At 36.8% G+C, this 26,196-nt stretch overlaps 1 protein-coding gene across 2 annotated transcripts in view; it reads left to right on the forward strand.

Moving 5' to 3' along the window:
- The first annotated feature begins 581 nt into the window (after nt 1–581).
- The window catches only part of LOC134800164 (small G protein signaling modulator 2-like), a 135,690-nt gene continuing 110,075 nt past the window's right edge, over nt 582–26,196 (forward strand). For both annotated transcript variants that reach the window (XM_063772639.1, XM_063772640.1), the window contains exons 1-2: nt 582–857; nt 12,230–12,330. In XM_063772639.1, the coding sequence (XP_063628709.1) occupies nt 833–857; nt 12,230–12,330 (126 nt within the window). In that variant the 5' untranslated portion in view covers nt 582–832. The remainder of the gene's footprint in view (nt 858–12,229; nt 12,331–26,196) is intronic.

Below are 26,196 nucleotides of genomic sequence, written 5' to 3' on the forward strand. Positions count from 1 at the left end.
TTGTAATATAAATGCAAACAATATATAATTACGTCTTGTAATCCGTTTTAGAGATGGCGTATTAATGTCACTTATTTTTATTTAAGTATTTTTCCATCTGACAGTTTCCATTTGACAGGAACAAAATGAACGAATGAACGAATGATTTTGGCATAAAGTAGTCGCAAACCAGAAACAATGTGTGCACACGGCGACCACACTTTATGTCACTTTGTGTCATGTGTCGATCCTTCCCCATTTCTGGTAACTGTGTCGACACGGCGACGACTCTGCGACTGGAATTGTGACCGAAACAGACGGTGTCGACACAAGATGTGTCAACACCGCGTCGTAACGGCGACTGGAAATGGTTGTATGGGTACAGAAGGTTCTATGGTATTAACTTGCCCTTACCCTATTTAAAACCCCAATTACGAAACCCCAGTTTATACAAACGGCTATTCCGGTACATTAATTACAATAAAAGCGAGTAGGTAAGTATGACTTTGCTGAAACTTGTCAGTTTTACACGTTTTACGACTTTACTCGTTTAACGCGTAGGTATCAGCTGAAAGCCATAGCTGGCTAGCGTGTAAGTATATGTATAAAGGGGAGGTACCTACAAGGATGATACTACGGTTAGGCAGTCAAACCCTTATCACTTGCGTGGAACCACCGGCTGCGCGCGGCGCGGCATCGATTTTTCTACAAAACAAGCCATTTGTAACCACCCGCGGCCTGAAAAACACGTCACGGAAGCATCTGTGGCTCCCGACAGTGTTTAGAAAACGTAAACATAGAGAGAAATGTGAATATCTGGGGAAAAATATGCAATACTGCTCATGGGCTGAAAATGAAAATGGCGAACCAAAATAAAGGTAAGTTCTCAATACATTTTCTTTTTTTATCTAACATAACTACCTACTGCTTAATTAAATACGATTTTTCCTGTCTAGAACATAAAATAAAGTTGTTCTATAGTTATTTCAAAATGTTTTATAATTAAAGTATTTGTATAAAAGTTAACTTCGCGTTGACATTGTCTTGATAAGAGCGTGCGTGGGTGAAAATCGGCCATGTGATGTTTCAGTCGTGTTTTTACGGCATTGAGCGATAACAAACGCCTGATGGAACCTTAATTGTATGTAATGGGGTTTATACCTTGATTCGTTAACGATAGCTTACACTATGTCGTTTAACGGCCTGTTAAAAAGTAATTTGATGAAATCTAACCCATTACGCGCGCGTAAAATTGATTAAAAAAGTTAAAACGTTTGCTTCATGCTTTTTAGTTGTCGGCGTTTTATATCGACGGAAATACTGATCGTGTAAAATGATTACAAAAACCTGTAGGTACATAATAATTAATAATATAACTTGATAAGTATAGCGTAGGGTAAGTACATGTAGCTACGTCTTCATGTAGGTATAGTAAGATATGTAGGTAGTGAAGCCTCCACGATGTCTTATCGATTGTGAATACAATTTGTTTTAGTAATGTTGCGCCCGGCAGCGGCGACACAACAAGTGTTCGATTTATGTAAATTTGGAAAACGCATGTTGGATAAGTAGGTACCGTGTACTTATAGGCAACCTGTTAACTCTTCTTTGCATGGTGGTGGAAATTTCCATCATAACATTGTCCTATGAATTAAAGGTACTTTTGGAGGTGATTGATATTTATTTTTAAGACTTGTCAACTTTCAACACTAATCCATTTACCGATTTCATATTTAAATTTACGCAGTATTTTAATTAATAAAAATTACATTTGCTTTGAGACGAAATGTCGGAAAACTTGGAAAAACCCAGAAGTTGATGATTTTTAGCATGTGATTTTGGGCGTTTTTTTCGGGGTTTGTAATTGTTTTATATTTAAAAACTTTATCATAGGTATATCACAAATAGCGTAAGTAATTACCTTTCTGATGGTAGTACGATTTTTCATATCTTACTGAATATTATATATTTACGTAGGTACCTATATATGATTTGGCCTATGCAACTTCTAGCACTGATTTTGCAGTAAAAATCGATGTTATTTTTTTTTTACAATTTTTCTTATAGTAATTTTCATTTAACTTATAGTCTGTGAAATTATAATGGGATTATGATTTTTTCTTAGTAACTTTCGTAGTATTTAGTAGCGCCAAAAAGTCCAAAATTTTTTGCGTCAACTACAATTGTTTTTATTAAAGGAAAACCCCGACCGGGTGAAGGCCGGAAAGTGTGTAAACAACTAAGCCATCTCTAACGGGTACTGGGACTACATGTAAAGCGTTTCAAGACTGTTATCTGAACAGTCAAATCGTTTTTTGTAATAATATATGTTAGGTATCGATTTTCTTATAAAGTCAATTTATACTACGGTTTTAGCAGGCTACGAGAAGATATGCCACCGGACCCGAAAGACTAATCGATGTACACCTCATAGATCAAAATCATAACATTCATAAATCATAACTCTTCATCTTGGCTTCGCCGTAGTCGGGTTAAAAGACATAACATGACATTCGTTTTAAGCCCCAAGGCTAGTCTGGAAAAACCTTATACAGGCTGTTAACACTTAAATTTTCATTCAAATGGTATAAGGAGACCTCACGTGTATTTTTCTACAGTGGACGAAACTAAGAATAAATACCTACCACATGAGTAGAATACTTTTTCTCGGTTTCGTTAAACATAAATCTTCACTCTGCACTTCAAAATAGCGAGTCTATTTTACAAAATTTTGGAGTGCGTAAGTAGCCTTGACCGGTCGGATGGAAAATAAAAAAAAATACACGTGAGGTTATGTGGGGGAGGGGGGAGGGGGGTAGCCAAAAACCTCACCAAATATCACCAGGGGGGAGAGGGGGTCAAAAAGTAGCCGAAAACACCTCGCGTGATTTGTGCACAACCCCTAGTAGTTAAAAATCTGACCTTTATTGATCAGTTGGTCATATTATCATAGGCCTATCGCGAAAAACGAAAATCTAAATTTCTTTATCCGCTATTCTATCGCTCGAATATGCAAGAGCGATAGCCCTTAGACAACAACTTAGACCTAAACGAAAATTGTATTTTAGACTTTTTAGATATGTTCAAATAGGTAAATAGTTAGGTAGTTCTTTTTCATATGCAAAAACCATCATCAAAATGTCCGGTTCTTATGCATGACTCACCTGCGAACGCGTAAGACGACTTGATTAATGATTACGGTCATTACGCCTGTCTTGTAGGGTAACTTGCGAGGAAAAATTCCGTACTCCAATCCCATGTCACTGGCATCGATCTTGTAGGTACGTGGACTTAGATAAATGGGTTCGGAGAAACGTATGAGCCACTTTAATCTTACTGAGCAGTGACTGCTCATAACGGAACGATGAGCATTAGGCGAGGGATCGTGTGCTTAACGTATGTTAGCGTAAGTGGCGCATGTTAAAATTACGAATAAGATGGGATTAAGTTAAGGGTGTTTTCATGAGATAACACACAGTGTTTTTAAGTGACATTAGAGACATTCTGACCTTAAAAGGACCTCCTTTTGCGCCCCTTTGATGATGAAAAAAGCTTTCCCGAGCCTCTTTATATTTAGTGATACTAGGGCAGATTACAACCAAATAATGGACTCTGTAAAGTATTATCATTGGCCCCTTTGCAATTTTGCAGGAACCATTTTAAATAAGGGTGAAGGGTCAAAGGGTTGTCCCAAATAGTCATTATTAGTGCAATTTACCCTAATAGAAAAAGAAGATTCTTCGGGTTTCCTTTAGCCATAGGCTCTTCGTTTCGCTATGTTCGCATAGGGGTAGAAACGATTTCCCAAGTACAAGTGTAGGTATATATTTTTCACCTCAGCAGTTCGAACAAGGGTACTTTGCTTCTTAAAAACAGTGAGCAAAATGCGATTTTGCTCACTGAGTCATTTTGTCTCACTCAGTGAGCAAAATCGCATTTTGCTCACTGAGAGTGTCTTACTCAGTGAGCAAAATACGATTTTGCTCACTGAGTGACCTTTATAGTCAAATGTCATTTCAACATGCGGGGTCTAATACAAGTTCGATATACTTGGGTTCTATTATCTCTGTCCCTCTAGGTATGTTCTCACTGCTTAGGGTGAAAAATTTTGTGTACTACACGAGATCAAAGTTATTTACATCTCGTGCGCTTTTGAATCCCTTACTACGCTCAAGATTCTAAATTATAGAATCTTTCGCTTGCACGGGACTCAAAATAAGCACTCGAAGAAATATCAAACTTTGATCTCTTGTTGTACAAATAACTATTGCCTGGACTACTTAGTAAGTAGTTGTACATTATACAAATCATTAATTTATGGATGGCTTATAATATATGGACCATCAACCAGTCACATTAAAATCTCGCCTCTAGCAATCTCGCAACATTTTAAAATTTCTCGTTCCGCCTTAAAATGACCTAAAAGGATATCTAATTTCCGTCGCCCGCTTTCACGACATCCGTTAAATTTTTTCTGAAATATTAGCAGTTATTTTCGCGGCGATAACATCGCAAGGGCTCAGTTGTCAGTTGTCAGAGTTTGTAAGAACTCGACTAGTTTAACCTAAAAAATCCAATATTTGTATGTACAGTCTATTTTTTAAGACTTATTAATGTTTCGCTGAAAACTCGTTACTCGATATGTATTGTTCTTGGAAATCGATGTATATATATACATATTATAAAAGTATGTACCGCATACCGTATTTTAGTGAAAACACGTTTTCTCTAGTTTACACGGCATAACATACAATAAGTATAATTTATGTTTACTGTTAATATATTATGGTATAAAGAGTCTGAACTTAAGCTAGCTACCTATTTTGTAAGTACTTCAAAAGTGTTTTCTTTTTCCTATAATTCGAACACCGAGTTTTTCTACAATTCCGTTAAAGGAAAAACTTTGTAAGCACGTTCGCTGCGTAATAAAAAGGCGCACAAATAGTAGATTGTACAACAAGGGCATAAAGTGACCCATTTTTACCCGAGGCAATTTTTTGGTCTGAGCGAAGCGAATACCAAAATAGTAGACGAGGGTAAAAATGGACATTTATGCCCTTGTTGTACACTCTGCTTTTCACTTCGATTGCGAGGAAAATAAAACACATTTTTCACGGCAATTTACACCACGAAATTGTCGTAAAGCGAAAGAACATAATACATAACCAATTCCCGCCAACTAACTTTTTAATTATTTTTTTTTAAGTTTCAACTTGTGATCAGAGTTTCAGACGCTTGGTTTTCTGCCAAGGCAAACATTTTGGAGCATTTTTGAACGATAATCGACTCCTATTTTATGTGATTTACTAAATTTAATGACAGAAAATACGGATTTCTAATAAATAGTAGCAAAAATAAAATAATTAGGGCGAGCGAAGCGAGCCCTATCACTAATCGACGAACTATGCATTCTTGTGGTACACTTTACGGAAAAACTACTGCACTGTTAGGTTTGAAATTTAACATAGTAATTTAAATTCATGTCTAGATGTGTTATCAAACATAAAAATATCATTTTATAGACCTAAAAAAATAAAATAAGGTAATACTACTAGCGACATCTGTTGGCAGAATGATGAATTAACATTCGTGCTAATGTTAATTATTTCTTTCTCTAACAGATGGCGTTAGTAATAAATAAATATTGGACATTCTTATACAAATTGACTACTTAAGAAGGCTTGTGTTGTGGGTATTCAGACAATACGATACCTATGTGGTGTTTTCAAGTTCAATAATGTCGATGGCGCTTACGCCATTAACAACGATGAATACCAAAGTGGGTACAATTTTGGATTCAACCCACCTCGCTTCACTTGGTTTGATTCCTATTTTAGCAATTAAGTTTTTGTGAATACCTACTAGAACAATCAATCTTGCTGTATATTTACTGCGGAGGTCAATTTACTCGTATGTTTTGTGACGCTGACGATGTGATGATCAGTCATGTTGTGTTAGCAAACTTAAATCGGGTATTTTCAGTTCGAGATACAGTTTTGGCGCCATTCATTTATTACGTAAGACGATTTTGGGGTGGAGGGGGGTCGAACATATCTTATTTTTTCTTACAAGGGGGTGGGAGGGGGTTTTCATAGTTCTTAAGTAAGATCACAAAGATGCGATATTTTTTTTAATTTCTATGAAATTATGACGTTTAAAATAATACTTCCACACTCTATGCTATCAAACACGGTGCAGAGTTAGCTTAAACGAGCTCAAGTACCTTTGTACAGGTCCAAATAACCATACATAAAAATATTTTTTTGAAAATAAATTATATTGGTGGCTGGACGGGGTCAGCCTATTCTTATTATTTCTTACATAGGGGAGGGAGGGGGTCAAAAGCTGGCAAAAATTGTCTTACGTAATTAATGAATGGCGCCTTTAGTGTTACTACTGCTTGGAACTGCTAAAATTATAAATAAAGATAAGCATAATTAATACAAACTTCAGTGACAGGGCCGATACAGACGGACTACAACCCGACTGCAACTTGTATGGGAACTGCACGCCAATCGAAACGTCGGCGTGCAGTTCAGCAAAATGACCCAGTACCCTGGCAGTACCTAGTGGAACTCAGGTTTGGTGTAACAAAGGCACATTATGGTTTGGTCATCCGACTCATCTTGATGAGCACTTAGGAGAGTAGTACCCAAGATAGAGCCGATGCCGAACCCTGGCAATACCTAGTGGAGCTCGGGTTTGATGCAACATACATAGACACACGCTGTTTTGGATATCCGACTCGTCATGATGATCACTGGGTAGATCAGTACTTTCAGTACCCAAGATAGCTGATGCTGAACCCTGACAGTGCCTAATGGAGCTCGGGTTTTATACAACATAGGCACACGCTGTTTTGGTCATGCAACTCGTCTTGATGAGAACTTAGGAAAGTAGTACCCAAGATAGAGCTGATGCTGAACCCTGGCTGAACCTAGTGGAACTCGATCAGGTTTGATGCAACATAGACACACGCTATTATGGACATCAGACATGATGAGCACTTGGGAGAACAGTACCCAAGATAGAACTCATGCTGAACCCTGGCAGTACCTAGTGGAACTCAGGTTTGTTGCAACATAGGCACACGCTGTTTTGGCCATCCGACTCGTCTTGATGAGCACTTAGGAGATTAGTACCCAAGATAGAGCTGATGCTAAACCCTGGCTGTACCTAGTGGAACTCAGGTTTGGTGCAACATAGGCACACGCTGTTTTGGTCATCTGACACGTCTTAATGAGAACTTGGAAGAGCAGTACCCAAGATAGAGCTGATGCTGGACCCTGGCTGTACCTAGTGGAACTGTGTGTGTTAGTTTATGTGCGGAGCAGCGTGATTACCGCCAGTAGGTGTCCAGACGGGATAGTTTTTCGATCAATTGTGTGGAGTGGACGCAAAAATAAATTCAAGAACATTGGCTCGCTGACCCAACATTAAGTAGGAAAGCCAGTTGGGTTCCTTGCAAAAAGTACTGGGCGACCGTGTAGGATATAATGCACTTATGAAATTGTATATTACGTGTGGATGATATTGGCAATTTGATTTTGTCGTCTGGACACGTTTTTAAAGGACAAAGTAAAAGCTGTAACAGACAGGCGTACCGGACAGCAACCGGTTCGGTACGTTAAGGTAGAAAACCTCCGCGAGCCCTTACAAAGCTCTGCTTTTTGCTAGTATAACAAGTTTTGTCATCTACACAATTTTATTGCTGAGTAAAATTGTGCAATATGTTTTAACTGTTTGGCTGTTGAGACCGATTACCTTAGTTTTAGAAGAAAATTTTACTTTTATGCTCTAGAGCATAAAATGCGATTTTATGTCGTCTACGCACGACATAAAGGTGCATTTTTTGAGCATGAGAAGTGAAAACAATATTAATCGACAAAAAAAAAGAGTAGAGCGACCGTATTTTCCAATTACGGGTAGGTTTTATCAGATTTCAGCTGTAAAATATCTGTTATTTATGAAACAATGAATATCAAAAGTTTTCATGGCCAGGACGGGACGTAATTATGTTTTGATCAGATTTGTGTTGTTGTGAAATATCTAAGTTGTTTATGAAATGATGGGTAATTTTCATACTTTGGCAATAAATAATTTTTAAAAATACGGTTAAATACTTATGTACCTGCACGAGAATTTGATCTCTGATGGATATCCGCTTTTACTATACCTGTGTAACCTATATTTGTAAATAAACCATTTTGTAGGTACGACAGTGTTGAAACTTTTTACTTGTTGTTCCAGTATCCATTAGGGAGTGTCTATTTGTTTACGTACGCTTTCCGGACTTCTCTCGGTTGGGGCGTAAATTACTTTCTTTCAAAAGCTTCCGAACTTGACGTTGATGCAAAACAAATATTGGATTTTTTTGGGCGAAGCTCCCTTCCTGCGGTGTCGTTACTGTTTCTACTTGGAGAGTTTTATGAGACACTGCCATTATTCATGTTTTGTTTCTATTAAGGCATATAATTATAATAATTATATAGTTAGGTATTTATGATTCACGGGTGTAGAGTTGTAGGCCGGTCGTGCTGTAACTATATAATTTTTAGCTATAGTTACAAAAGAGAGAAGTTAGTTTCTACGAGTTTGGGTTTTAAATCCCGAGGGAAACACAAAGGTCAAAAGGCGCGGGGCACAAAACTTGGTTTCTAGTGGCATAAACTACAAAATTTTAGCAACATATAACAATGTATAATAAACGCATGTAAGTTGTAAGAAATAAAACTTGTAATAAATAACTTTGCTTAAGACGAAAGTGGAGAACCCGCGCGAAATCGCCTTTTCATACAAAAGTATCCGCATTTTCCTGTCTGGATATAACGTTATTGAAAATATTTGTACACAATTTGATGTATTTCAATCATAGCTCTATGCCCGACCGTTTGATTTTTTCGTTTTTAGGGTTCTGTACCTCAAAAGGAAAAGACTAGTCATAGCTATGTGACTAAAATACATAAATATCCAGGGAGGAAAATGAGGACTACGTTTGTATGGAGAATAGATCGTAGCACTGATTGATTAGCACCTTATCCTTTCGCGGATTAGCAAAGTAATATTTTTGGTTTTAATTACTATGGATTTCCGCAAAGTAACGCCTGATTCTATTCACTGTATAGATCGTCCCCTTTCCTCTTAACTACTAAACTAAATTTTAAAATCTTACACACAAACTCCGCGTTACCTTACCTTACCTACATAGGTACCTTACCTTACATTAGATACCTTAGTTTTCTCGCAGAAAAGTAATTAGGTATATTAATTACGAACGGAAACATCTGACGAAACATTTGAACGTCAACTGAGAGTCCTTTTATTGGATAAGGTGTATTCGGGTAATACCGAATGTCGGATAATTCCGAAATTCAGATGAAAATCACCCTTAATTCCATCATAATAAAAGTCTCTTTTCGGAATTATCCGACAGTTTTCGACATTCGGAATTACCCGAGTAAACCTTAATCCACTTTATTCTGTAAATGAGTATATGACCCTGACATTTTAAATTGAAAATTGAATCGTATAAATTTGACATGTTCTCAGTTATTGATTTATGTATATTGTAATATGTACCTAGTATTTTGTTTAGAACATGACGATCATTAAGAGCTACTCGTACTAAGTTATTACCGTATTTTGTTTTGACATGAATGGATAAATTGTTGACATAAGATTAATTATTGCAAGACATTTTTTAATTTGTATGTATTAAATAATATTATGTAAATATGAATGACGATCATAATATAAATTCGTGTAGATTAGTCTAGCATAATTTATAATGTAATTTAATATTATGAGAATAAATATCTAAATCTAAAAAAAATCGAAATCTATATTCGTTACCCGTTTTACGAGATCAATGTTAAAATACTTATCTTTATCTCAAAAAAAATTAGGAAAAACCGGCCAAGTGCGAGTCGGACTCGCGTTTCAAGGGTTCCGTACATTAAGTCCGACTCACGCTTGACTGCACATTTCAAATAGGGTTTCCTGTCATCTATAGGTAAAGAAATATTTTATGTTTTTTTCAAAATTATAGACTGTAGTTTCGGAGATAAAGGGGGGGAAAGGTGATTTTTTAGCTATTTTCTTAAAAACTTCTAACCTATGTATTTTAAAATTATAAAAAATATATATTTGAAATTCTCAAGATGAACTCTTTCATTTGATATAATTATAACACGGTATTGTTTGAAAAACTTTATAAATTCATTTGTTTACGTTACATGTCCATCTTTCGGTCACAAATTTACATGTGTGTACCAAATTTCAACTTAATTGGTCCAGTAGTTTCCGAGAAAATAGGCTATGACAGACGGACAGACAGACAGACAGACAGAAGCACGAGTGATCCTATAAGGGTTCCGTTTTTTCCTTTTGAGGTACGGAACCCTAAACATCGCGGTTTGCGAGCTCCACCTAAGTACCGGCGTATATTATGTATTCATCAAACAATTTCCGAGCCTTGAATATGTTATGTACCTTTTGGACTTGTCGTAAATCAATTTGACTTTATCAAGTATTTTTGCTAGACGGCAAATCGGCTTTTGCGCTTAAAGTAAGTAACGTTCATGTTATGTACTTATTTAACTTATGTCTAATATAAAAAAAAAAAACTATTATGATGCTACAATTTACAAGGCTTTCCTTCGAATCTCTATTTTTAGGGCGTCTGCATGTATATTGGACATCAAATTCATATTATTTTCGTTCATTACGTCTATCAATCACTAAGAAATACCTGTGACAGACAGACAGAGAGTACCAAGATCCCCTCAGTTGGCACGTGCAAAATAGAGCCTTAAGAAAAATTTAAGTACCTACACTAATAGTTGAACCACATTTTGTACCTACTTAAAATAATAATAATAATAAAACCCTAACCTAAGACCCAAATTAAATAAAGAGATATTAATTATACATACATTATCATACCGAATATACAGGGCGTCCCAAGACTGGGACATTAAGGGAAAAGTACCTTAAATATCGTAGATAGGATATTTCGCTGAAAGAAGACATTATTTTAATATAAAAAACAATTTTAACTGCATTCATAGATTTTTAAATAATTACATGGTTGAACCGGGAATCGAACCCGCTACACGAGAAAAAAAAAATACCCCGGGCCGTAGCTTTATCATACCGATCGAAAAGCTTCATTATAAGGATTATTTTTTGCTAAATAACATAGTGTCAGAAATAAAAGGAAGACCATGAATTTTAACATTTGATGTGAAATATAGCGAAATGATTAAGAGTGCGACTTTGTACCTATTCAACGGAATGGGCCTCATTTTGAGCATTTGATAAATTAAATTGATTAATTTTGAATTAAAAATGTTAAAATTCATGGTCTTCCTTTTATTTCTGACACTGTGTTATTTAGAAAAAAATATCCTTAAATATGATGAAGCCTTTCGATCGGTATGATAAAGCTACAGGGTATTTTTTTTCTCGTGTAGCGGGTTCGATTCCCGGCTCAACCATGTAATTATTTAAAAATCTATGAATGCAGTTTAAATTGTTTTTTAAATTAAAATAATGTCTTCTTTCAGTAAAATATCCTATCTACGATATTTAAGGTACTTTTCCCTGATGTCCCATAGTCCTGGGACACCCTGTATACTCGTTTTTAACTTGTATTTTCAAAGCTTTTCTCTGTTTCGTAGTTAATTAGGACTACCTACGCGGGCATTTAACTTTTTTTTTACTCATATTAATTAACTCTTATACAGCTGGTTCTAAAAATATAGCATCTAATTTTGCCAAATGCTTCATACTCACTGTTTATTTTAAGATATTTATAATGATATAGGTACATATATTCTTTAGTTTGCTTTAAATGTTTTTCTTTTCAAAGTTTCATTTCTATTAGATACCTATAAAATTATTTTACTCAATCAAATCATGTTCTGAAATAAAACTACACGCGGCCTTGCTAAAGTTCAAAACAAATAAATATTGATCATTCGATGAGACCATCAGTTGAAAATATCACGGCAAGTCAAGAAAAATATTAAACTACAGAAATATATTTAGAACCTATTCATAAAATATACACAAATAAATTGAGATATGTAGTTGACAAATTATTAGATAAATGTATCCAGAAAGAAGAAGCAACACAAAAGATTAGAATTAGTTATATGCGGAGTAGCAGGTTTTTTCAAGCCAGGCAATGTTCGTCATGTTGGACAAGTTTACAATACAAAGTATTTATTGACGCATGTTTCTGCAGAGAACGAGGAGGGGAGCATGCCAGCAGCGGACCCCGGCACGGAGGCGAAGGAGAAGCTCATAGCCGCCGTCAAGAAAGAGGTCAAGCAGTTGATGGAAGAGGTAAGTCCGTTGCGATCTGCCATCGGTCACGCTCACAGACTTGTATTGTCACGCTTAATTATATATGGTCACGCTAGCAGATTTATACACAATCAGAGAAATTATCATTATTACGAGTTTATACGAGTACGGCAGCGGCAACTGTCGTCCCTTAGAAAACTTGAAGAAAGGACAAAGAAAGGTCAGATTACATTCGCAGTCAGGGCTCGGAACCGGTAGGTATTGAAATACCTCTTAATATGCACCAAAACTTGAGGTTACGTTAGCAAAGCGCATTATTTCTATTTTTTTAAACCACCCGCGACGGGTTACTTTGCTACCCGGTTAAATACGAGCCATATCTAAGTAGGTACCTGCCTACAAACCTCACACACCTGTATATAAGCAGAAGCATCCCGAATAAAATAAAATATATAAATACACTTATAGACAACGAATCTCAACTTACAATAAATGTTTAGATATTACGAGACCCTTTCCGAATACTGCCCATAAGAGGATCTGTCATTTTCTCTGTTATTGTTCGTCATAACGATTTGATTTCCCCAGGGCACCTACGTTATGAAGTGCTCAAACCAATACTACTGCTTGCACCATTATTAGGTATACATTATAGGAATCTATAAATACACCTATAGATATAAAGGACACTATTGCCCCTTTATTATTAAATAAATCTATTTAATAGCTTCGAATTGTTTGATGTCTATGTCCCTATTTTCTGAATTCTGTGAGATCTATTAGGTGCTGGTTTATTGATGAGAACTAGTGCTAGATATGTACTATTTAAGCTAAGAACGAGTAATCAGTGTTAATATTGTCATAATAGATAGACGATCAAAATCAATATTTTAAATTTTAATAACCTTATGAGAATTATGTAAAACACTGATTTAAACTTTCACGATTATTAAACATTATCAAACTACACAACGGGACTTAATCGCGTATTTAAGTTTTAAGATTACCTCCGACGTTTCGAGGACGGCGTTGTCCCCGTGGTCTCGGACAAGACTGGCTCAAGTTGAGCATGGTATAATAATATACTCCGCCTGGTACTCCATTCCGAGATTCGCGTATGACCTAACTGACACGCGCCTACGTCATCATGCTGTTTACAGGTTCTCAAACTTTGAAATGTGGGAGAATTTTAACCAACGGTGAAAATTATTTTAACGGCATTAATTTTAAGTTATTCATGTAGAAACATAGTAAAATAAAACAAATCTAATGTATTAAATTTAACTTTATTTATCTATACAAGACAAACGTTTAAAAAACTAATTCACAGTTACACATTAATTACCAAGCTTACGACGTGAAAAGTTTGGAAAACACTGCGACTGCTGACACTGAGCGAGAAGGAAATAACAATTAACACGCGTTCGACAAGGATGACGGTCAGGGCATGAAGTTATCTAGATCCGAATTGTCAAATGTGCACAGCGCTATCCTGTGTTGCCAGTAGTATAAACAGAATTACCCGAAAGTCTGAAATTTCTTTCGTGAATCGGAAGATATTGCTAACGAGTAATTAAAAATGACGTGTTATTGTAAAATTTAAGCTAAAATACATATAAATGAAAATTATAAAATTATAAAGAAATATTTTAACTTATTAACCATAGGTATAATGTACCCATGTAACATGTTATGTTGAAATAAAGTGGCAATGTTATTGTGACGTAGGCCCGTGTCACTCTGGGAATGGAAGACCATGTTTTATTAGACCATGAAGTTGAGTTGATGTCAACTTGAGCCAGTCTTCTCAGAAAATAGTCTGTATCTTTAGGTAGGTATTTAAATAAAAGTAAACAAACAATTTGTACATTTTCGGGTAGCTTTAACATTTATTGGTTAACCGACCAATTACAAAACCGCCTGGATCAGTCACTGAACGACTTGACTAAATAAACTACATTATTTGATCGAGTAATATTTTCATCTTTGACCATTTTGGAATCATAAGCTACGGTTGAAAATAATCTCCTTTTCATAAGATAGTCACCTACATACTTCTCGTAAAATACTGTGCCTACACACCTATTTATTTACATTTTAGCAGTAGGTACCTACTTAGTTACATGACCACTGAAATTAACGATGTGCTCCCAAGGGTCTGCCGAATCGAATTATGTGCCTCATTGGTCTCTCTTGGCGTCTCAGGATTCTGGTGGTTGTAGTTTAGCTACAAGAGTTGACGTATAATCAATTCGTTACTAATGAGAATTGATCGTTCGATACCGTTTGAAAAATACGCAATTGAATTTTATTTAGTAACACTATCACCAAAACAGTTTCATTTAATAATATTCAATGATATATTTTTAAAATAACCAAACTGAAACTGAGATACTTACCTAATTATTCTGATTAAGTAATTATGTCTAGTTCAATTTGATAACTGAAGTGATATGCTACTTAATAGGTTTCAAATATACACTTTTTTATTACTAGTTACTATGGTTTCATTTATTTTCTTTATCCTGATTAAGTTTTCTAATAATATGAATACATCAAAGAAATAATAAAAAAAAACAAAAAAAAAACATTTTAAGAAGACCCCAATCTAGGATGCCGCCCTTGTTATAATTATGTTCACCGAATCTAAAATATTTTCTCTCTAATTTCAAATTATGAATTCCTTACAAACTCCCCGAAAGTCTTTGCAAAGTTAAAGGTTACGGATGCTACAAAAAGTGTAAAAATCAACATTCTTCAAGACTTCGTAACTTGAATGTTACAACGCTACCTAGATTACTTAGCCAAGAGTTCTATAAAAGACTTCGTGTTTCCAACTTTCATTTCATTATAAAAGTAAAACTAGATTAGTTCAGAGCTCTTCTGCTTGCACAAAAGCGGTTCTTTTCATCATACCTATTTATCGGTATTACTACTGTAATATAGAATTAGAGTACCTACCTATTTGGTTAATTTACATTTATAATACATTTTATTATTGAATTTTAATCATTTATAAGAAGTACACATTTATTTACATACAAGATAAGGTACATTACATACATAACGACCGGTCTGGCCTAGTGGGTAGTGACCCTGCCTACGAAGCCGATGGTCCCGGGTTCGAATCCCGGTAAGGGCATTTATTTGTATGATGATACAGATATTTGTTCCTGAGTCATGGTTGTTTTCTATGTATTTAAGTATTTATATAATATATATATCGTTGTCTGAGTACCCACAACACAAGCCTTCTTGAGCTTACCGTGGGGCTTAGTCGATTTGTGTAAAAAATGTCCTATAATATTTATTTATTTATTTATTTATTTATAATAGTCGGTACATCAGTAATATTTAAGTATAAAAGCCCTAACAGTCAAAGGTGGTAAATTAGATAGAATCACTGGATATAATTTATTTATTTATTTATAATATAGGTACGACTAAAATAAATTTTACTCAACTACCTACGTCTGTCTGTCCGCCCAAGAACCGTAAATATTTAATAAATGCCTCAGGAGCCTATTTTAGATTTAAGCTATTTATTAATTTCGTTTAGTAGTACCACTGTATACAGGGTGATCAATCCAAATGGGTCAGTATGGAGAAGTCAGAAACTATGAGAGATAGCGAAATCTGTTCTTAGGAACCATGGCTTCGATTTTAGATTTAATAATAATGGCATTCAATTTTTTTTTTATCTATCATACATAACCGGGATTCGAACCTGGTCAATATTCTTTATGTAATCGCGTGTAGTATTTGTTTGTATGGCAACTTTTAAACGATACGTGATAGGTGGGGGGTGCTCGACCAAATATCATAGAGGGCCCTGAGACAAAACAAAGTACATTTAAAAATAATTCAAAATGGCCGACTTTTTTTTTAATTTTTTCAAGTTGGTCCGAGCGCGCTGAGATCTGGCATGCGGCGAGCCTGGGGGCCCAAGATTACCATGACAAAAAAATTTTTTGGAAAAATCCAAAATGGCGGCGGACACGGGCAAAGTCAAATTTCCAAGTAGGTTAAGCGAGCCCGAAGGGCGAGCTTCAGGCTGGGAGGCCGAAGGCCGACCCTGGCGGAGGGCTGAAGGCCCGGAGCCTCCACCCCGACTCCCAAAACGCGACTCCCAATAGGAAAAGTGTTGGGTCGTGTTAAAGCTCCAACTTCACCCTCTCGTGTGACGCTTCGGGCCTTCGGCCCTACGCGGAGCTCGACCTTCGGCCTTCGCAAGCCTCGACGCTTAGCCGTCGGGCATTCGGCCCGCCGGCTTCGCTCATCAAGACAGTTGACTTGGTAGAACGCTTGGAAGCACCGCATTCACGCTGCTCGGCCTTCGGCCTCGCGTTTTGGGAGTCAGGGTGGAGGCTCCGGGCCTTCGGCCTTCCACCGGGGTCGGCCTTCGGCCTCCCGGCCTGAAGCTCGACCTTCGGGCTCGCTTAACCTACTTGGAAATTTGACTTTGCCCGTGTCCGCCGCCATTTTGGATTTTTACAAAAAAAAAATTTGACATGGTAATCTTGGACCCCCAGGCTCGCCGCATGCCAAATCTCAGCGCGCTCGGACCAACTTGAAAAAATAAAAAAAAAGTCGGCCATTTTGATTTTTTTTAATGTATGTAGTTTGTTTTGTCTCGGGGCCCTCTATGATATTTGGTCGAGCACCCCCCACCTATCACGCATCGTTTAAAAGTTGCCATACAAACAAATACTACTCGCGATTACATAAAAAATATTGACCGTTCGAATCCCGGTTATGTATGATAGATTAAAAAAAAAATTGAATGCCATTATTATTAAATCTAAAATCGAAGCCATGGTTCCTAAGAACAGATTTCGCTATCTCTCATAGTTTCTGACTTCTCCATACTGACCCATTTGGATTGATCACCCTGTTTTATACAGTGGTACTACTAAACGAAATTAATAAATAGCTTAAATCTAAAATAGGCCCCTGAGGCATTTATTAAATATTTACGGTTCTTGGGCGGACAGACAGACGTAGGTAGTTGAGTAAAATTTATTTTAGTCGTACCTATTATATCATATCCAGTGATTCTATCTAATTTACCACCTTTGACTGTTAGGGCTTCTATACCTAAATATCACTGATTTACCTACCGACTATTGATTTGGTCGACTAGCCGACTAATCAGCGCTCGGGTGGCCGATTAGTCGGCCTTTTCGGCCAGTTTCGTTTAAGTTCGGTTCAGATCACTTAAAAAACAATAGTTTTTCCCCCTGCGTCGCGCTATTCATCATATTATAGTAACACTAAAAAAAAAAAAAAAAAAAAATCCTAAGGCTATTCATACGACAACCGGACATAAGAAAGCGACCACACGGTCAATAATTCGAACAAAAGTTTTCGTAAGCACCCTAAATAGGAATTTGGGTAAAATAGGTGAAAAGTTTATGATAAATATTTGCTGTTTTTTTTCTCTTTGCCCTGATTGTCTATTACTTATAAAGTGCCGACTAATCGACCATTTTTGCCGACTAATCGCCGACTACAAATGAGGCCGGATAGTCGGCTTTCCCGACTAGTCGGTACATCCCTACTAAATACTTAATTAGACGGGCATGCTGCTTAGATTACACTGTAATCATACAAGCACTGCAAAGGATTTCACGTTTCAAAGCTGGCCTTTATTATAGGAGTAGCAATGAAATTAGTTCCAAGCACCCGTCTAAGTAAATCTATTGCATTTACTCTGGCGTGAAACACGATTCATCTTGTTGCATTTGCCCTTGTGTTGCTCTGTACCATTGGAGAGCTTTTCATTTCCCGCTGTTAATTCAATCTAACCAGCTGGAGCCACGTAATTGATTATAGTAAGCACGCAAAGAAGGAAAAATGTTCAGCAAAATCGATGTACTAAAGATTTAAGAAATCCCTTTAAGGGTTTTCTTCTAGTTCACCGTTGAGTAATCAGGGGGGTTTACGTGATGACGTAGCTCCACCATAGCATACCAAGCCAAAGGTTTCGGAAATCTTTTAAGTCTAGTGCATCTTAAATCTTTGTTAAGTTTATCAAAGTCAGTTTCAGAAGAGTCGCGTTTTTATTTGCAATAGTTCCAAATAAATTGGTTCTTATGTAGTAAGTACAGCAGGCTTCAGTCTCTTTGTTACGTCGACACTATGTCTTTCTTAGATCTGTCTGCCTGTCACTATTGTCTTGACAATATTTTCTATAGTCTGGCAAACCAGTTATGTCAGAAACAAATTAACAGTAAGTAACAATCTAGAATAAATAAAACAATGTCATCCCTTAATTATAGTATACCTAAGTACCATAAGAAAAAGAAAGTATGATTATCTCTGTCTTTGCTTCACTGACAAGCGACTCTTGCCAAACTATATGTTATATTTTAAGAAATAAATAATTAATTTGTAAGTTAATAAGTGTCTCGTGCCGGTTCAAGTATCTTCATCTATATTAGTGTATCAACATCAAGTAGTTGCCTATGCTCGTAGTTCTGAAGTTAGTTCAAGTGTCTAGATTAGTTCTCATAACCTCTCACATCGCTAACTTGCAGCTGCAGGAATTCTATTGTATTTCTTAACAGCTATTAAACAGATTATATACCTATTGATTTTTCTATTCAGTCGGTCCTTTCATTGACAGGTATTGTTCACGTTTTACCTACTTATAAATAATATTATTAGCTATGCATTATTAATTTATTGCGTACTTTATGACTTTGCTGTATGTAGGGAAGCTTTTCTGTTCACTTCAATCAGAAGTATTCGAGATACCTACATAGTGTCGTAACTAGGTATTTAATTTATCCTCTCACCGCCGGCGGCGTCCCGAATTGGGACCATTAACCCATTTAATATTGTAATTTGAATACTGAACACAAATTTGTCCTTCAAAATAACAAAAATCACGAAAGGCACCTAAAAATATAAATTAGATAAGTACTGAACTTATAAAAATTTAAAGATGTTAACCTGCTATAAATAGATCATACCATGTTATATATACATAACAGTCGAGTTCTCAAAATGGTATCTTATTTTCCATCTATTGGGTTAAAACGAGTACCTACATGTAGAGCTAGTCCTAGGCTAGACATTAAATAGCTGGGTTTAAGATAGGCACACGAACCTAGCTCCCGCCATACAATATAAGTTACGCTCTCATTTTGAAACTATTGACTATACTTAACTATATTTTTTTTATAAGCCTGGTTTAGTGTCCCATTACTGGGCAAAGGCCTCCCCTCGCTTCCTCCACTCAACCCCGTCTTTCGTAGTTTCCCACCAATCCGAACTATATTCAAGTAAAATAGGTAGAATCTGTGCGAAAAGAGAAGACTCGTGGAATGTATGGAGCCCAATACATTCCACGACTTCTCTTTCCGAACAGACTCTATATATCTATGTCTTTTTCGTTACTACACATTATTGACTCCGTAGACTGTGTCGATTTTTAACTACAAACAAACTAATAAAACTATTCAGACACTTCTCGACAGGTCTAGGTCAGACTTCGGTATTTATTGTCTGTGTCTAAGCGTAGTGTCTGCCGCGAAATAGATTAGTTCATCGTGTCCAGACTGCCTGCCCTAATGGTTCTTATGCGAACGGCGTACAAATAGGGGTGAGAAATTACATTAGACTACCATTAATGACTGTTTAAGGGGCCCACTGATTAACAGTCCGCCGGACGGTATCGGCCTGTCAGTCAGAACAAAATTTTGACAGTTCCGAACAACTGACAGGCCGATACCGTCCGGCGAACTGTTAATCAGTGGGCCCCTTTATTCTAGAAAATGTACTTGGATAGGTCAGGCTTTTATTGTTTTAAACGTTCCTTAATTGTTGTTGTAACACTTATAGCTTAAAAAATGGACATACGGATATTACCTATATACCTAAAGTACGTAATGTTGTAATAGTGTGATAAGTACTTATAGATCATAGAGTCACCTGCAATACTATATGTTACAAAACTAAGGCCGCAAAAATATCTGACACGATCTTATTTGTGAAGCCATAAGTAGTAAAAGTAAGTAACAATTATTGCAGGTGACTGTACCCAAGCAAAGATTTATTGATTGTGTAAGATGTGGAAAATCTAAGACAATTACGTTCTTCGAATTTGACTTCGAGATGGCGCTGTACGGTTGTTCCGTTATGTCGCGTTAGTGTTACGAAGATTGTTTAAAAATACTGTAACATGTATTTTGTACATGATTGTAATGTAATGATTTAAAATTGAATGAATTAAAATTCAATTTGATGATAACATTTCCATATAGGTATATGACTAAAGTAGACCCCAGGCGACGTATTAACTATGATAACCAGGCGTACAAAAAAAGTTTATTCACCCTTAAAAACTTTTTACATTTCGTCACACAATACCTACATAATCTGATAGAAAATCAATCGTCCTCGCAGATCTGAGAGGCTTGAGGCAAATGCTGTAGGTGTTCAATGCTTTCAATGCGATGATATGGGCTGTTCCGATAAATGTGGGTGTTTCCGATACCTCTGGGAAATGTATCATAAACTACAGTTCTACAGTATATTGACCACCACCAGTATTTTGACTTTGACGCAATTTAATAACCCACAGAAATCTGGCATTAAAATTTAGACTTCCTGTCAAAAAGAAAATCATTTATATAGGTAATATGACAAATTCTCCAGGATGGATACTTTACGCTAAAGTACGTCTACTTTATACCTATGGTATATATTTGAATAGTTCGGAGAGATAGTGGACACGTAGTATAGATCCAATTCGCTGATACTAATTAAATTTAATGAAATTAAAAACGAAACAAGTAAACACAATGACAATGATATCTACAAACGATTTTAATAACGACTTACACGAAATATGCGTGAATTTACTGATTTTATAATATTATAGTGCGAGGGTGATCCGATCTGTAGTCGTTATACGTTGTTAGATAATAAAAATGGAACTGTGATATTCGTACAGAACAAAATGTTATCTCGAGTTCACATTTGGTGGTTTAAACGTAGGTAAATTCGCAAGTCTAAATTTTTGGTAAAAAATAGTTACCAAAAAATATCGCAATCAAGGTACTGTGTGTTATGTTCACTGTGATCGCAATACATATTGTTCTAGATAGGGCAGGCAACTTTGTGGTAAAACTAGTACCAATAAAGTATTTATTGAACAGTAAAACGGGATAAAGTTTGGTATAAATAAACTATGCTCTGTATTTCTCTACATAGTATCACTATTCGTTCACCAGTACCGCTACTGCGTTCACCAGGATGGGAGACTCGTTACTTACTTTGAATGATGAGACTACAGTCATGGTCAGACTGAACTTATCCTTATAAATACAAACTACAGAATAGGGCTCGTTTTACGGACCTTGATTTTAGTCATGGAGTCAATTTTAGGCTATTTGATTTAGCGCTGTAGAATTTAACTAGGCTAAACTCATAATTCAGGCTTGTGTCTCTGATTTATGGCATATATTAAATTGAATATAACCAATGAGTCTTTCTTCCCCTAAAAAAGTTTACATATAGAAAAATTCTAAACCTATGCGGGGATCTTCCATTTCCGGACGAAGATATATACTTATAGTTCCGTTGCACATTCTCTTTTGACATCCTATTTATTGGACAAGTTATTTAGTTTGGACATGCTGCTTCAATTCTAAAGTGAAATTGAAAAATAAAATATATAATGTATTATGGCTGCTAACCACTGGGAAGCTCTGAGCAGCCTGAAAATCGAATGCCAATGCTATAAAGTATATGCTAGCGGGCGCTTTTTCCATTTGACAAAGACAACATTAAAATCTCTTTATAGAAACATATGACTGATATTTAAACGTAAAACGCTGAAGCACGAGCAAAATTTATGAGATGAATCGAAAACGCTTTCTGAACGGAACTCTGCATAGGATTTCCTTATAAAATAAAGATATTGCCTCTTGGCATTAACGTGATTGAGAAACGATTCTCTGATGTCTCTCAGATTGATGTAGATATCTCTCGAACCCTTATCGTCAATAACGTTCGAGTGTAATAAGAATAAAGATCAATCCAGATATTCCATCATTTTCCCGCCTTAAAGAATAATCTTTCAATTATTTGCCGAGGCTTCTTTCAGTTGGAAATAAATACCCACGTCTATGCTTATTATATATATTTCTGATATTCAATAACGCACAAAGCGAATCACTTCAGAAAACCGTTGTAAAAGAAGGCGTCATATGCACGGTAGATTTATTTATTCCAAAATATTCCAAATAGGTACTGAAAACTCTAAATTGCGTAAAATACTGGCCGATCCATAATATATTGTGGCTGATCAAGTACCTATCCATAACTTCTGTGATTTTTTTCACGACGTCGTGACTGGTCCTATATGTTTAAAAGTTTTTGGCAAAAGTTTTCATTTTTGGTACAAGCTTTTATCGCTGACTGTACTTTTCTTACGACAGACAACTAATACTCATCGATACAATTCTAAAAACCCCTAACACAATTAGGTTGCGTTGTTTCTCACAGAGTTCCTATGGCCACCTCCTGTCTCCATCATCAGATCAGCTCGATGGTACCATAATATTGCATTGTCATCCGATTTATACATACATGCAAAATTTCAGCTCAATTTATTTATTTATTTATTTATTTAAGCTTTATTGCACAAAATACAAATAAAATGTACAAATGGCGGACTTAATGCCTAAAGGCATTCTCTACCAGTCAACCATAGGGCTAAACAGAGATGTAATAAAAATGGTGCAAGAAGAAGAGTAAGAGAATTCAATTAGGAACTATTGCAAACAACTGAAAAACATAATAAACTACATATACAATACACAGATAAAAATAATAAAATATATACAATGAATATACTACTACATAATTCTCACATACATACTAATATATTACGATGGATACTACCTACTCATACTCTTGTTTCAGCAGATGTTTATGCAGCATCCTCTTAAAAGCAAATTTGCTCGGGGCTTGTCTTATGTTGAGAGGGAGTGAATTCCAGAGACGACTCGCCTGGACAGCGAAGGAATTAGTCATGAAACCAGTATGGTGAGCAGGAACTGAAAGTTTGAGAATACGAGAGGTTCGCAGCTCACAGCCTGGGCGAGGGGTGTCAAACACGAACTTATTCTTAAGATATTTAGGAGCAAAAGGCTCAAACATAATAGAAAATAGAGTACAAAGTATTCTGAGGCATCTACGGCGACGGATAGAGAGCCAATTGAGTTGGCGGCGGTAGAAGGAAATACGATCATATTTACGCAGGCCAAAGATGAATCGTATGCCATTGTTGAGGAGACGTTCTAGTTTGTTAAGGGACTCTTGAGTGGCGTTCGTTGTACACACATCACCATAATCAATAATTGGCAAAATCAACGCCTGTACCAACATCTTTTTCGTGCTAACTGGTAGGAAATTCTTAAACTTATATAGAGATCTTAATGTTCCTGAAACCTTTCTGCTCACATCCGCCATATGGCCGCTCCAGGAAAAGGTAGAATCAAAAATTAACCCTAAATTTTTAACCTTTGCGCTCACAGGAATAATAGCCTCATCAAACAGGATCGGTGCGATAGAAACTGAATTAAGCTTAGAGATTTGCCGCTGGCTTCCCAAAACTATGGCTTGGCACTTGGCTGGGTTGACACTAATCCCAAAACTGTCAGACCATTCCGCGATGCGATCCAGATCATTGTTAAGCAACGAGATGGCCGTGTTTATCCCGTTCACGTTAGCTTGAGCGTACAGCTGCAGGTCGTCGGCGTACAGATGATAGGAGCAACGAATATTGGTGGTAATTAGGTTGATAAACACAGAAAATAAAAAGGGAGAAAGAATACCTCCCTGAGGGACTCCAGTGTCTAGCGCACACCAATCAGACAGTGAGCGGCCAGCACGAACTGCCTGGACACGATCTGACAAATAGGAGGAAAACCATTTTGTTGCCTCTGAAGACACACGCAAGTGAGTCAAAGTAGCGAGTAGTAGGTCATGGTCAACCACATTGAAGGCGTTAGAGAAATCTATAAGCACCAGCACCGTAACGTTACCAGCTTCCATCCCAAGTCGAATATCCTCGGCAACTTTAAGAAGTGCTGTGGTGGTACTGTGACCGGCTCGGAAACCAGACTGAAGTGGTGACAAGAGATTATACTGGTGAATAAACTTCGAAATTTGTTTATGGGCCGCTGCCTCGAGAATTTTAGATAGAAACGGAAGGATAGAGATCGGCCGAAAATGAGTGAGAGAACTGGGGTTATTAATTTTAGGTAGAGGAATGACAAAGGCCTTACGCCAACAAGAAGGAAAAACCCCAGTGCACAAAGATGTATTAATAATATGCGAAAGTACCGGCAGAATATAATCAAGAATGTGGATGACCATAACTCGACTCACGCTATCATGACCCACAGCCTTAGACTTAATGGACAAAATAATTTTGCGGATTTCTTCAAGAGATACAGGACTAAAGACAAAAGAATCGATATCGGGAGCAGAGAAAGAAGCAATAAGGGATAAAGTTTTAAATTTTACTATTGAGTTGAGGGATGTGGTTTTAGCAAAGTGAGTATTTAATTGGTCTAAAGTGAAAGAAGTAGAATCCACGTCACCTTTAGTTTTACCGATACCAAGTGACCTTAGGAATTTCCATGTGTCAGCTAAAGAGGAAGATAAAATATTTTCATGGATGTAACGGCGCTTCGCAGCTCTCACCATCTGGTTACAGCGGTTTCTCGCAGCTTTAAAATGAACCCAGCTCGCATCACACCGATCTCGCTTGTAAGCCCGAAACGCTTTATCACGCCTAGACATGGCCATCCGAACATCCCTAGTGATCCACGGAGCAGGTGGCCGCTTCAGCTTTACTGCACGAACTGGTGCATGAACATCGAATAGATTTAGGAGAGTGGTATTGAAGTTGGCTACTTTTTCATCTACCGTCGGTGCATCATAAGTGGCAGCCCAGTCGGCACAAGCGGCATCCCGCTTTAGTAAATCTGTATCGAGTCGGGCAAAGCTCCGTAGGTTTAATATGACTGGCTTTTGCTTGGGCGGTTTGACCTTATAGGTTAAATAAATTAGGTCATGATGGGAGAAACCTGGTGCTAGCATTTGGCCCGATTTGACAACATTATCCGTAGAGGACGTCAGGATGACGTCCAGCCACGAGTCCGGAGAGTCGATATTATGATGTGTAGCTAGCAGAGGCAGTAAGGAGAAATCAGCAGCTTCAACAATCGATCTTAGTTGATGAGATCTAAGGCTGTCCCTTAGTAAGTCAGTGTTAAAATCACCCATTATTATGTGATGTGTGCACTCCGAACCCACCTCCGAGAGGAGGTCATCAAAAGCGGTCTCAATCAGAAACCGGGAAGTGGATCAAATTTACTTTGCAAGATTTGATTACAGACAGACAGACAGACAACGGTCAGGTGTCAGGTGAAACTACATAAAAGCTTGTAAAATTTACCCCACCCAAACAGAACATGGTTACTGGTTTAAAAAAAAACTTGCGATGTGTAATAACTAATGAGGATGCAAACGAAACCACCACCTTTTGGGTTTGCCGTAGTTATACATTTTATACAGAACTATCCAGTTTTTCCCATATTGCCTTAGATGGTGTATCCCTACCAGTCTGCTCTGACTTCCGGTACCTTGGGTCATTGATCCAAAGATTTGTTAGACAATTTTCACAAAAGCATATTTTCCGAGTAGCGAATTTTCACATCGCATTTTATCACGATCGCAAATTTCATTAAGTAATCGTCTTTTTTAATGCAGCGATTTTTCATGTAGCGTTTTTCAATGCTCGTATATTTTACCAGTTGATCATTATATGACAAGCAAATATTTCCAGTACCTTTTTGTTTCGTAACTTTAATTGCCATA

The sequence above is a fragment of the Cydia splendana genome, chromosome 19 (assembly GCF_910591565.1).
Source record: "Cydia splendana chromosome 19, ilCydSple1.2, whole genome shotgun sequence".
Taxonomy (NCBI): domain Eukaryota; kingdom Metazoa; phylum Arthropoda; class Insecta; order Lepidoptera; family Tortricidae; genus Cydia; species Cydia splendana.